Source organism: Bubalus kerabau, chromosome 3 (assembly GCF_029407905.1).
Source record: "Bubalus kerabau isolate K-KA32 ecotype Philippines breed swamp buffalo chromosome 3, PCC_UOA_SB_1v2, whole genome shotgun sequence".
Lineage (NCBI taxonomy): Eukaryota > Metazoa > Chordata > Mammalia > Artiodactyla > Bovidae > Bubalus > Bubalus kerabau.
Genome location: NC_073626.1, coordinates 101,406,244 through 101,418,403, shown reverse-complemented (window position 1 = coordinate 101,418,403; position 12,160 = coordinate 101,406,244). Strand labels below are relative to the sequence as shown.

Genomic DNA, 12,160 nt, shown 5'->3' with positions numbered 1-12,160 from the left:
AAACCAAGAACTTCCACATGTCCAAGCTGGGTTTAGAAAAGCAAGAAGAACTAGAGATCAAATTGGCAACATTCATTGGATTATAGAGAAAGCAAGAGAATTTCAGAAAAACCTCTATCTCTGTTTCATTGACTACCCTAAAGCCTTTGACTGTGTGGATCATGGCAAACTGTGGAAAACTCTTACAGAGATGGGAATACTAGACCATCTTACCTGTCTCCTGAGAAACCTGTTTATGGGTCAAGAAGCAACAGTTAGAACCCTGTATGGAACAACTGATTGGTTCAAGATCAAGAAAGGAGTAGGACAGGGCTGTCTTCTGTCACCCTGTTTGTTTAACCTATGTGCTGAGCACATGATGAGAAATGCCAGGCTGGATGAGTCACAAGCTGGAATCAAGATAGGCAAGAGAAATATCAGCAACCTCAGATATGCCAATGATACCACTCTAATGGCAGAAAGCAAAGAAAAACTAAAGAGCCTCTTGATGAGGGTGAAGGAAGACAGTGAAAGAGCCAGCTTAAGACTGAATACTAAAAAAAAAACTAAGATCATGGCATCTGCCACCATTACTTCATGGCAAATAGAAGGGGGAAAGGTGGAAGTAGTAACAGATTTCCTCTTCTTGGGGTTCAAATCCACTGCGAATGGTGACTTCAGCCATGAAATCAGAAGTTCATTGATTGCTGCTTGGCAGCAGAGTGATGACAGACTTAGACAGTGTGCTGAAAAGCAGAAACATTACTCTGCAGACAAAGATCTGTATAGTCAAGGCTATGGTTTTCCCAGTGGTCACATATGGTTGTGAGAGCTGGACCATAAAGAAAACAGAATGCCAAAAAATTGATGCCTTCGAACTGTGTTGCTTGAGAAGATTCCTGAAAGTCCCTTGGACAGCAAGGAGATCAAACCTGTTAGTCTTAAGAGAGATCAACCCTGAATATTCACTGGAAGGACTGATAGTGACACTGAAGCTCCAGTATTTTGGTCATCTAATGAGAACAGACTACTCATTGGAAAAGTCCCTGTTGCTGGGAAGGATTGAGGGCAGAAGGAGAAGAGAGTGTCAGAGGATGAGACGGCTGGACGTCATCACTGGCAATGAACATGAACTTGGGCAAACTCTAGGAGATGGTGAGGGACAGGGAGGCCTGGCATGCTGCAGACCATGGGGTCTCAAAGAGTCAGACATGACTAGGCGACTGAACAACGACAAGTAGTGTAATGCTCTGTTTACAAAATGGAGAGTATTGTTTCTGGAAATTTTATCAGAAGGCGTTAAGTGAAAGTTTTGGTAAATAGTCATAAATAAAAGATATTCTTGAATGAAAAGTATATAATAATTTCAAAACATAATATGTATGCAAGTTGTAAGATCAATACGTTAATAATGAAAGTCCTAAGATAAAAATTGCCCATTTTAAACTAATCCTCATGTAAATAAACATTAAAGACTTAACCTGTCATCTGAATTAGTACCTAATGTATAGACTTAAATTTGATCAGTAATCACGTAATACTGACTTCTGTCACCCAAAGAGTAGTAACATTGAGAGCACTACCCAGTCACCAGCTGTAAGGCCTGTAAGGCACTTTTCTGCCACCTAAAACTGTTTCCTCGAGTTCCCCATCCTTATCAGTCCACCGTGGCTCTTCACTAGAATTTGAGCTTGGCAACATTCTGATCTGTATTTAAAGAAACACATGAATGAGGAAGAAACAAGAGAGACTTGTTTTTACAGAGGTACAACTTGGTCCTAGAGTGGCAAGATTAAAGGAAAGAACTTGTTAGCCCAAACTTTCATAGACTTAGTGACTTTCTGATTTGACCTCCAACACATTCCTAAATTTCAGTTTTTCTCCAAACAGCTTTCAAAATAGATCTTCTGGTTCAAAATGATAATGATTACTTTCATGTAGTTTTCTTGTTCCTTCTTACCTACACTTTTTTAAGAATATCATTTTTTTCATCCTTACTCTGCTCTTGGTTGTCAAAGTACTTTTGTTTTTCTATGAAGATCTGTATTTTTCTGAGAAATATTTTGGTTCAAAAGAAAGAGCAATAGTGTTAAAGGCTATAATTTAGTAGCTAACATAATATTGACAAAGAAAATGCTTTTCCTTAGTAGGAAAATATTATCCTGTGAAGGACAGTGAGACTATAAATTATGCCTTTTTTTCATGTAATATGTGCAGTCAGAATTATTTCCTGATGTTTTTTTAAACTATTTTTACAGTCCCAGTGGGTCTTTGTTATCTTGCTTGGAGCAGGTTAAAACATACCTGCTTACTGACGGAACATGCAAGTGTGGCTTGGAATGTCCTCTTATTCTTCCCAAGGTAACCATTTTGCAATAGATGTATCAGCAATTTTTTATTTTTTAGGTGTTTCATATATTTGCTTTTCTCATTTGGCATTTCATTTTTATATTACTTCTCCAATCATATATGCATTTTAAAGTCTTAAGTTAGATACCTTTTGCATGCATTTTGGAATGCGTAAAAATTGTGGAAAATAGTTCAAGTCCAAGAGTCATTTTCAAAGGTGACAAACCTATATTCCTATTAAATATTTCATCAAAATCTCTTTTGCAAAAAAAAACACCTCTTTTGCACCTTTTTCTTAGAGCTATACCCATGCTCACTCTTTAATAGTGCAGTATTTTCTTTCCTTACTGCTCAGTCTGCAATGTTATTTTTAGCACTGGTGTTGATAAATCTGCCACAAATATTTCTAAAATCACAAAGCTGAACCTTTCTAGCCAAAAGTGAAACTGTTCTACTCTTTTGCAAGGTAAAAAGCAAAATCATTTTAAATGATTATAAATATATACTATAGACACAGGTCATTATTCTCTGAATACCTACAATAGTGCTAATCTCAGAACTAAAGATCAATACACAACTTTTTCTTTTTTATTTGTGTCACCTCTTTCAAGAAAAAGCACTTGAAACAGCTTATATGTATATATACAATAAATATTTTTTAAATAGAGTAGTAGATTTTTTTAATCAGTAAAAAGGTAATATAGCAATAAAATAAAGCCAAAGAAAAAATTAGCATGTAGCAATGTCAGATTTTAGGGGTTTTAACTGTATTTTATATGTTTTTTTGTACTATTGTAACAGAAGGAAGTACCTAAAATTGGGAACATTATCAGATACTATACTTTTCCATGTATTTATCTTGGCTGTCATAGAATAATTTTCATTATTTTCCCTGCCACTAAAAACCATAAGTTCAGCAGAAGGTATTTATTACATTATATATAAAGTTGCTTTTCTTAAATTTAAAAACTTGAGAAAGTTTTCTTCAGATATATGGGTTAATCTATGCAGAACTTCTTTTTTTTTAACAAGGGGATCTTTTTACTTAATATTTTTGCAGACATATTTTAAACAAAGGCTGTGCTTTTTCCAGGTGTTTAATTTTGATCCTGGAGCTGCTGTGAAACAAAGAACTGCAGAAGATGTTAAAGCAGATGAAGATGTCACAAAGCTATGCATACATAAAAGAAAAATCATTGCAGTGGCCACACTTCATAAAAGCATGGAAACCCCACACCCTTCTCTGGTGCTCACCAGTCCCGGAGGAGGAACAAGTATGTAATATGGTGAAGGGTTTAGGAATTTTCCTCCCCCACTCCTCTAGTGACTCCTGGAGAAGGAGTCACTAGAAACCACCTTGCCAAGCATTTTCTGAGTCCACTTTTCAACCACACACAATGCATTTAAAATTATGTATGTTTTATCTTTTCACTACAATTGATAATTAGTTCTGAAAAATTCCCATGAAGTTGTCTCCCAAAATTCCCTATCCGAGTCATTTAGTTAAATGAGCAGAATAAACACCAAATAGCACCTACAAATACTATGAAGGTACATAGAGCTGAGCTAACAAAAGAGAAAGGGTCATTGGTTTTTAGGAAACAAATGTAGCCTTTTTCCTAGGGCTGAATTGGAGTATGTAGTATCAGTCCACAAATACAGCTAGCAATGTTGTCAAGAACTAGCAGTATTATGCTTTGAGTCATTTAATAGCTGTATATTGAATGCCCACTAACAGAAATCACCTTGCCAGGAACTTTTTACACCTCCATCCAACACATGCATGCACACATGCTTTCAGTTTTAAAAAATTTCAAAGCTGCAGAAAAATTACATAAACAATTCATTAAATACCCTAGACTTACCAATTAATATTTTGTTTCAGGAGCTACAGATAATTGTGACAGTTCACCCATAAGTATTTCAACACACATGGATGTTCTCTTACATAAACCACAGTCTAATTATCATATTCAGGAAATTTATAACTGATATAATAGTATTATCTAATATGCAGTCTATATTCAGATTTCTCCAGTTGTCCTAATAATATTCTTACAGCTTTTTTCAACCCAATCTCTTTTTTTAATGCAGAATGCAAATATGATGCAACTGTGATGTAATTAGTTGTTTTATTTCCTTAATCTACACTGGTTCCCCAGTCTTTTTAAATCTTTCATGACATTGATATTTTTTAAGAGTCTAGGCCAGTTTTATAGATGTTCCTCAGTTTGGATTTGCCTGATTGCTTCCTTATATTTTTATTGAAGTTAAACACAGTTTGGTAGGAATACTGCATAGATGATATTATGTCTTCATTAGGAAGCACATAATGGCAGTTTAATCCCATATTGATGACATCAAGTTTGATTGCTTGGTTAAAGTTATGTCCATTACTGAGGTACATTTTCCCTTTATGATTCATATGTAATTTGTGGAATTATACTTTGAGGCTGAGGAGCTTTTCTTCGTAAGGGCTATAATATGAACTCTCCAAAATATTACAGTTAACACTTGAATAGTAATTCTGGATAAAATATGGCTGAACACCAAAGCATTTGTTTGTGAAAGATAAGTAACATTGCTCTGCGTTAAAAAAAATAGGGATGAGGAGTGTAACCTGCAGTGATCAGAAAGCTTTATTGTAGAACTCAGATTTGAACCAGCCCTGGGAAATAGTAGGATTTAGACATATAAGGAAAATAAAATTCTTGTCCAGAACAACTATGGAATAGTTAAGGAATGAGGTGGAGACTAATGTGACACAAGTAGAAAATTATACCTGCATAAGTAAATTGGGGCCAAATTACTGATAGCTTTAGATACAAAGAGAAGCAGTTGTGATACCATACAGGTCACTCCTAGAATTCTGTGAAGAGGGCAGGGAGAGACAAATTTGACAATTATTAGCAGAGAGCTCCTCTTCAGTAACCCTATTACCTTTAAACTAACCTTTAAATTTTAACAGGAATGATCAGAAAAATTGCTCCACTAAGGTATGTAAGAAAAAAATACTTTAGTGAATTTTTATTTCTTTTAACGAGCTACATTTTTTTAATTATAAGGTATTGCAACAATTTAAAAACATTTAATAGTAATAAGCTATTTAAAATTACCATTGTCCTGCCACCTTGATGTAAGTGTGTTTTCATTTTCACACTGTACCTTGCACATGTGTTTGCACGTACTCATATTTACTGCTGTTCTCACTTCACATCATAGCAGTTTCAGCCCTGCCTACAGAGTCTGCCTTGTTACCTTTTTAATGACTGAAGCAGAATCTTGATCTAGGTCCTTTGTCATATTCTATACATTCTAGTTTCATTAATGAAATTAAAGATAAATGTTTAATTAAATTAATATAGGCATATAAGGTATATCTCCATCTCCTTTTAAAACTATATACTTGATTGGATTAATTTCTACTCTTTTACCAGCTTCAGGCATAGCATTTATTTTAATTTTTTAATATTAAACTATATTAAAAGGTTAGGATTTAAATACTTAAGGATTAAGAAGGCTCAGTAGTTTTCACCTCTCTTTGTTTTACGTGCATAAAACATGTAACTTATCTCTTTTAAAAAGTCTATTTGATATACAGGAAAGCACTTGTTGAGTGCCCAACATTTACATTTCCCAACTCTTGTAATACTTTAATTCCTTACTGCCACATAACAGCAGCATGGCTTTTACTTATTTAGTATTCCTGTTATTTTTAAAATGGTAACTATTTTTCCCCAGTAGGGAAGAAATCCTTTCTAAACATCAGCTCCTTTGTAAATTCTGTTGAACATAAAAATGCCAATGTCTATATTTCTTATCATTGAACTATAGATGGCTATATAAATAAACAAGAAAAGACACAATTTGGTGGTTTTATTACTGAAGAGGACAGTCAGTCCTGTAATGATGTTAGTGATATTAATAGAGACAACTCTGTTCGCACTGAATGCCATGCTTAGTGCCCCAAACATTTCATGTGTTACTGCCTTGATTATGAACTTTAAAACTTTCTTTAACAAAAAAAATGATTTCAGTTGATTTTATCTACTGCAATTCTCTTATATGATTGTTTCTCTTAATTTTCATGTATTGTCCAGAAATCACTCTATCAAAGAATCTCTACCATGCCAGAAACAAAAGGTCCACACCTCCCAAGAAAAATATATATATGTTCACTGCATTCTTTTACTTCTTAATTGTAACCTATCAAGACTTCTGTTTATCCAGGTTGAAAACTACTGTCTCAGAAATTGTTACATTATGATTCAACCTTATAGTACCCAGCAGGTAGAAGTATATTTATCTAAAATGTGTAATTATCCATTCAAGTACATATACCTCTGATTGCAAATGAATCTGAGAGTATACTTGCTGATATGCTGTAGGTCTCAGAATTGGGATGGCCAGTATATAGTGCGAACAGTACCACTCCCATGTCCTGTGCCCTTAATAGAATCATTGGCATTTTCTCATGCAGCCCAGCTAGAGCTCAGCATCCTTTTCAGCACAGTTCTGTAAGCAGCCACCACCAGTTGATGAGAATTGGCATATGAAGCTAATTTTATTTGCCACCCCTGTTTTAGAAGTCACAACTTTATAAAATAGTTAAACATCTTTAGGGACTAAAAAAACTTAAAACTAGAATTCTGACATGATTGAATGAAAATTCTGTGTGATGAACCAGCCTGCTTTTGTTGCCTGTATTCTGTCTGATCTCTGAAAGAACTGAAGGGATTCCAAAAAACCAGCAAGGGAGCAATGCACTCTAAAAAGAGAATTCTCAGTTGGAACCCAATACTGAAGATGGTCGCACTCTGACTAAATTTTGCATAAGAATTCTATCCTAATAAAAGAATTGCAGTCTTTTACCAAAGTTGGTTGATGAAGGCTGTTTTTACAACAATGACTGATTAAGGGTAAAGTAATTGAAGTGTTGCAGTATTACCAACTTGATGTGAAGTTAGCATGATTATTTAACTTCACTGTATTTACTATTGTTACCACTCCCTTTATAAAAGATTGAGAATCCTGTTTACTTAATTCACAAAAATTAAGACTCTTTTACTGTCACAGTGAAAATGTTGGGATAAGAAAGAGTTTTTGTAGCTGTCTTGTGGAGGTTTATAGAAACATTTATAAGGTAAAAAATTTTCTGGTGAAAATGGCAGTTCATTTAAATCATCCAAAAAATAGTGTGCCAGACAGATTACAATTTTCTCTTGTAACTGTATTCTTAAAAAAATTCAAATCCAAATGATAATAACATTATCATTTCCATCTGTGCTGTCAATCTTGATTTTACATATGATAAACATTATTAGAATGACTAATGTCTGTATGTACAGATTCAGAGCCCCATCCTTTCTCAACAGATAGAAGGTAAACAAGCATAATGAGCAGTTATTGAGAACCTTTGGTCAATTAAGGAAGAATAATGTGCATTTTTTTCAGACAAAATTTATTGTAGAATACAAACCTTTTTTTTATTGCAGAGTCACAGTTTCTATTTGCAAATTTCTTTTTCCAGATGCCCTTCCTTTCTCATTTTCTCCTTTCCTTCCCTTCCTCCATTTTCACACAAAAGGATTGAGACTACTTACAGATTTTTTTTCTCTCTCTCTTTCACATCAGATGCAACTCCAGTAGTACCTTCACGGGCAGCAACTCCAAGATCTGTAAGAAATAAGTCACATGAAGGAATTACAAATTCTGTAATGCCTGAATGTAAGAATCCTTTCAAGTTAATGATTGGATCATCAAACACCATGGGAAGACTATATGTACAAGAACTGCCTGGAAGTCAGCAACAGGAACTCCACCCTGTCTACCCCCGGCAGAGATTGGGCAGCAATGAGCATGGACAGAAGTCTCCATTCCGTGGCAGCCATGGAGGCCTGCCCAGCCCCGCATCGTCAGGTTCCCAGATATATGGAGACGGCTCGATCTCGCCAAGGACTGACCCACTTGGAAGCCCTGATGTCTTCACAAGAAATAATCCTGGTTTTCACGGAGCTCCCAATTCTAGTCCTATTCACCTGAATAGGACTCCTCTTTCTCCACCTTCAGTAATGCTACATGGTTCTCCTGTACAGTCATCCTGTGCAATGGCTGGAAGGACTAATATACCTCTTTCCCCAACCTTGACTACAAAGAGTCCAGTAATGAAAAAACCAATGTGTAATTTTTCAACTAATATGGAAATACCACGAGCAATGTTCCACCACAAACCACCCCAAGGCCCACCTCCCCCTCCTCCACCTTCTTGTGCTCTTCAGAAAAAGCCATTAACATCTGAGAAAGATCCACTTGGCATTCTTGACCCTATTCCTAGTAAACCGGTGAATCAGAACCCTGTTATCATTAATCCAACTAGTTTCCATTCAAATGTCCACTCTCAGGTACCTGTGATGAATGTAAGCATGCCTCCTGCTGTTGTTCCTTTGCCAAGTAATCTCCCTTTGCCAACCGTAAAACCTGGTCATATGAATCATGGGAGTCATGTACAAAGAGTTCAGCATTCAGCTTCAACCTCCCTGTCCCCTTCTCCAGTGACATCCCCAGTGCACATGATGGGGACTGGAATTGGAAGGATTGAGGCATCGCCCCAAAGATCACGCTCATCTTCCACATCATCAGATCACGGAAATTTCATGATGCCACCTCTAGGACCCCAGGCCAATTGCAGTGGTATTAAGGTTCCACCCAGGTCACCAAGGTCAACAATAGGGTCCCCAAGGCCATCAATGCCATCAAGCCCTTCTACCAAGTCCGATGGACATCATCAGTACAAGGATATCCCTAACCCATTAATTGCTGGAATGAGTAATGTACTAAATCCCCCAAGCAGTGCAGCTTTTCCTACTGCATCTGCCGGAAGTGGTTCTGTAAAGAGTCAGCCTGGTTTGCTGGGAATGCCTTTAAATCAGATCTTGAACCAGCACAATGCTGCCTCCTTTCCAGCAAGTAGTTTACTCTCAGCAGCAGCCAAAGCACAGCTAGCAAATCAAAACAAACTTGCTGGTAACAACAGTAGCAGCAGTAGCAATTCTGGAGCTGTTGCTGGCAGTGGCAACACTGAAGGACATAGCACTTTAAACACCATGTTCCCTCCTACTGCCAACATGCTTCTCCCGTCAGGTGAAGGGCAAAGTGGTCGAGCAGCACTAAGAGATAAGCTGATGTCTCAGCAAAAAGACTCATTGCGGAAAAGAAAACAGCCACCTACCACAGTGTTGAGTTTGCTCAGACAGTCTCAAATGGATAGTTCTGCAGTTCCTAAACCTGGACCCGACTTGCTAAGGAAGCAGGGTCAGGGGTCGTTTCCCATCAGTTCAATGTCTCAGTTACTACAGTCTATGAGTTGTCAAAGCTCTCACTTGAGTAGCAATAGTACCCCGGGTTGTGGGGGCTCAAATACTGCTTTGCCTTGCTCTGCTAACCAGCTGCATTTTACAGATCCCAGTATGAACTCCAGTGTTCTTCAGAATTCACTGACACAGAGCATACCTTTAAGAGGGGAAGCCGTGCACTGCCACAATGCAAACACTAACTTTGTTCACAGTAACAGTCCAGTCCCAAACCACCATCTTACAGGTTTAATAAATCAGATTCAGGCTAGCGGGAACTGTGGGATGCTCAGTCAGTCGGGCATGGCTTTAGGAAATTCATTACATCCCAATCCACCTCAGTCAAGAATTTCAACGTCCTCCACTCCAGTGATACCAAACAGCATTGTTAGCAGCTATAATCAAACAAGTTCTGAAGCAGGTATGGTTTTATTAGAAAAAAGTACCCAAAGGTACTAAACTTTTATACGTTTTTTTAAAATTTGTACCAAAATATTTATTATGATAAGAAATGATCCTTTCCCCGATGTGAAATTCTCATCATTTCTTTAGTATTTATAATTTTATTTACAGAATGCTAGGGATTTGTCTCTTAGAAAAAAAATGACAACCAAGAGGATTCCGTGTGTTTCCGTTATTCGTTGTCAATCTGTCGTTTTGAATTTCGTTCAGCTTTCAGTTGGTTCAATAACCATTGGACTCTAAACTACGAAAGAAGCCATAGAAGGCAGGATTTCCTGGTTCATGAGACATGTACTTGGTCAATGCCAATATAAAAGCCGTTTCCCCTAGCTTGTGTTTGTATTCAGGTAAATGAAGCTCACCTTGGAAGATCCAAAAAAGAGGCAAAAATAAATGGATATTTTTTTCTTCTTGCTGCTGACCAGAAATAGGTGAATGAATAGGAAGAGTTAACTAGAAGTTGTATGAAGTAGAAAGCTGTCTTCTAATGTGTTTTCTTATCCTAGTTTGCTATCCCTTATTACTATTTGTTTGAAAAAATTCAAAAATGGATATTGGCTACTTCCTTTTTTAAAAAGGTAATAATTTAAGTTTTCTAATAAAAAAGGCTTGAAAACCTGATTTCCAGAATTTTTGATCTTGAAATTATTTTGCAGTTTTCTTGTAGAACTAAACCATTATTTTTACCATTGACAATATTGTATCTCATTATCTGCTATTAATGGAGACAGATTTATGTGAAAGTAGACACAGTAGAAAGAACTGTATTTTGTTCAGTAGAGTCCTCAGAAATTGCTATAAAAAAAAATTTAAAGAAGCACTACAGAGATAAATTCATGGAGACATCTGAAAATTTGACCATAAGAATATTAGAAATACCCAGAATCCAACAATAATGATTTGAGAGATTGGTGGGAAATGACAAGGTGGAAGTATTACTCAGATATGAAAACAGTGGGCTTTTAAAACCAAATTGCTACTGGAAGTGAGAAAACTGCTGAGGCTTTTAATAGTAAGCTATTGTGTGGTTATATATAGACTGTTAGACCACCATGCTAGAAAGGCATTATGACCTACATGTCATTGTTGTTGATAGTAAAATCAAGTGTTTTCCTTCCTGGTGTCACTACTTATACCTGCCATTCTCTACAACTTCTGTTATGTGTTATGTTTGATGTCAGTATTTAATGAAGAACTGTTCATTGACCTCTTGTGTTAAAAAGAATATAAGGTGAAAAAGATAATTGAAATGATTAGTGCCTTCTTGATAGTCTAAGAAAACTCATGAAGCTATTTTTTATGTGTTTAACAGGATACTTATTCCAAAGGGGCTTCCAGCTTCTCAGTGACTCGTATTTCTTTTTAGATAATCTCAAATAAATGAAAATTTAATCTTATGCATTTAGCAGATTAAAGTTACATAAAGTCAGTAACTATTTAAAAATACACTATATTTATTAAGCATACCTTCAATCATTTGGATGAGACATTGTTTGTCTCATTGTATTATATTTTTAAATTTTGATACCCCTTACCTCAACTTACTTTGTTTCAGGTCTGAGTTCATATTGCAAAGTGTACGTATTTTATTAATGATGTATTTTAATTTATCTGTAATGGAAAAAACCGACATTTATTTATGTTCTTGTTTCTTCTGATTGTCAAGTTTAGACTTATTTTATATAGTCTTAGACATATATTTTCTTGTTCCATGCCTCTCTGTAAAACATCAGATCTGGATTGCCAGTGCTGGGTTTGTTGAAACACATATGTTGAAAATTTATTAATATAAGGAAAGTGTTAGCATATAAATAGCCAAAAGGGATGAGAATAAATGTCTAATAATGATGTGGATGTGACCAATCATGTGTCAGACAACAGAAAACATATGCTTGATAAAAATCTAGGTCAGTTAGAATTTTTTTAAGTATTAAACTTAATAAAATTAAATACTAATTAATGAACATAGATCTGATGTGCAGCTGGTAATAAAAATGGGTAGATTTACTAATGTAGCTCTT

General features: G+C 35.9%; 1 protein-coding gene and 1 long non-coding RNA gene across 2 annotated transcripts in view; one reads left to right on the top strand and one right to left on the bottom strand.

Annotated features, from left to right (window-relative positions):
- The window catches only part of MBD5 (methyl-CpG binding domain protein 5), a 149,848-nt gene that overhangs the window by 95,199 nt on the left and 42,489 nt on the right, over window positions 1–12,160 (top strand). Inside the window, exons 4-6 of the mRNA XM_055572651.1 lie at window positions 2,238–2,340; window positions 3,422–3,602; window positions 7,963–10,098. Of these exons, the coding sequence (XP_055428626.1) occupies window positions 2,238–2,340; window positions 3,422–3,602; window positions 7,963–10,098 (2,420 nt within the window). The remainder of the gene's footprint in view (window positions 1–2,237; window positions 2,341–3,421; window positions 3,603–7,962; window positions 10,099–12,160) is intronic.
- The window catches only part of LOC129646453 (uncharacterized), a 29,463-nt gene that overhangs the window by 4,076 nt on the left and 13,227 nt on the right, over window positions 1–12,160 (bottom strand). Inside the window, exon 2 of the long non-coding RNA XR_008711928.1 lies at window positions 7,932–8,004. This is a non-coding gene — a long non-coding RNA (uncharacterized LOC129646453). The remainder of the gene's footprint in view (window positions 1–7,931; window positions 8,005–12,160) is intronic.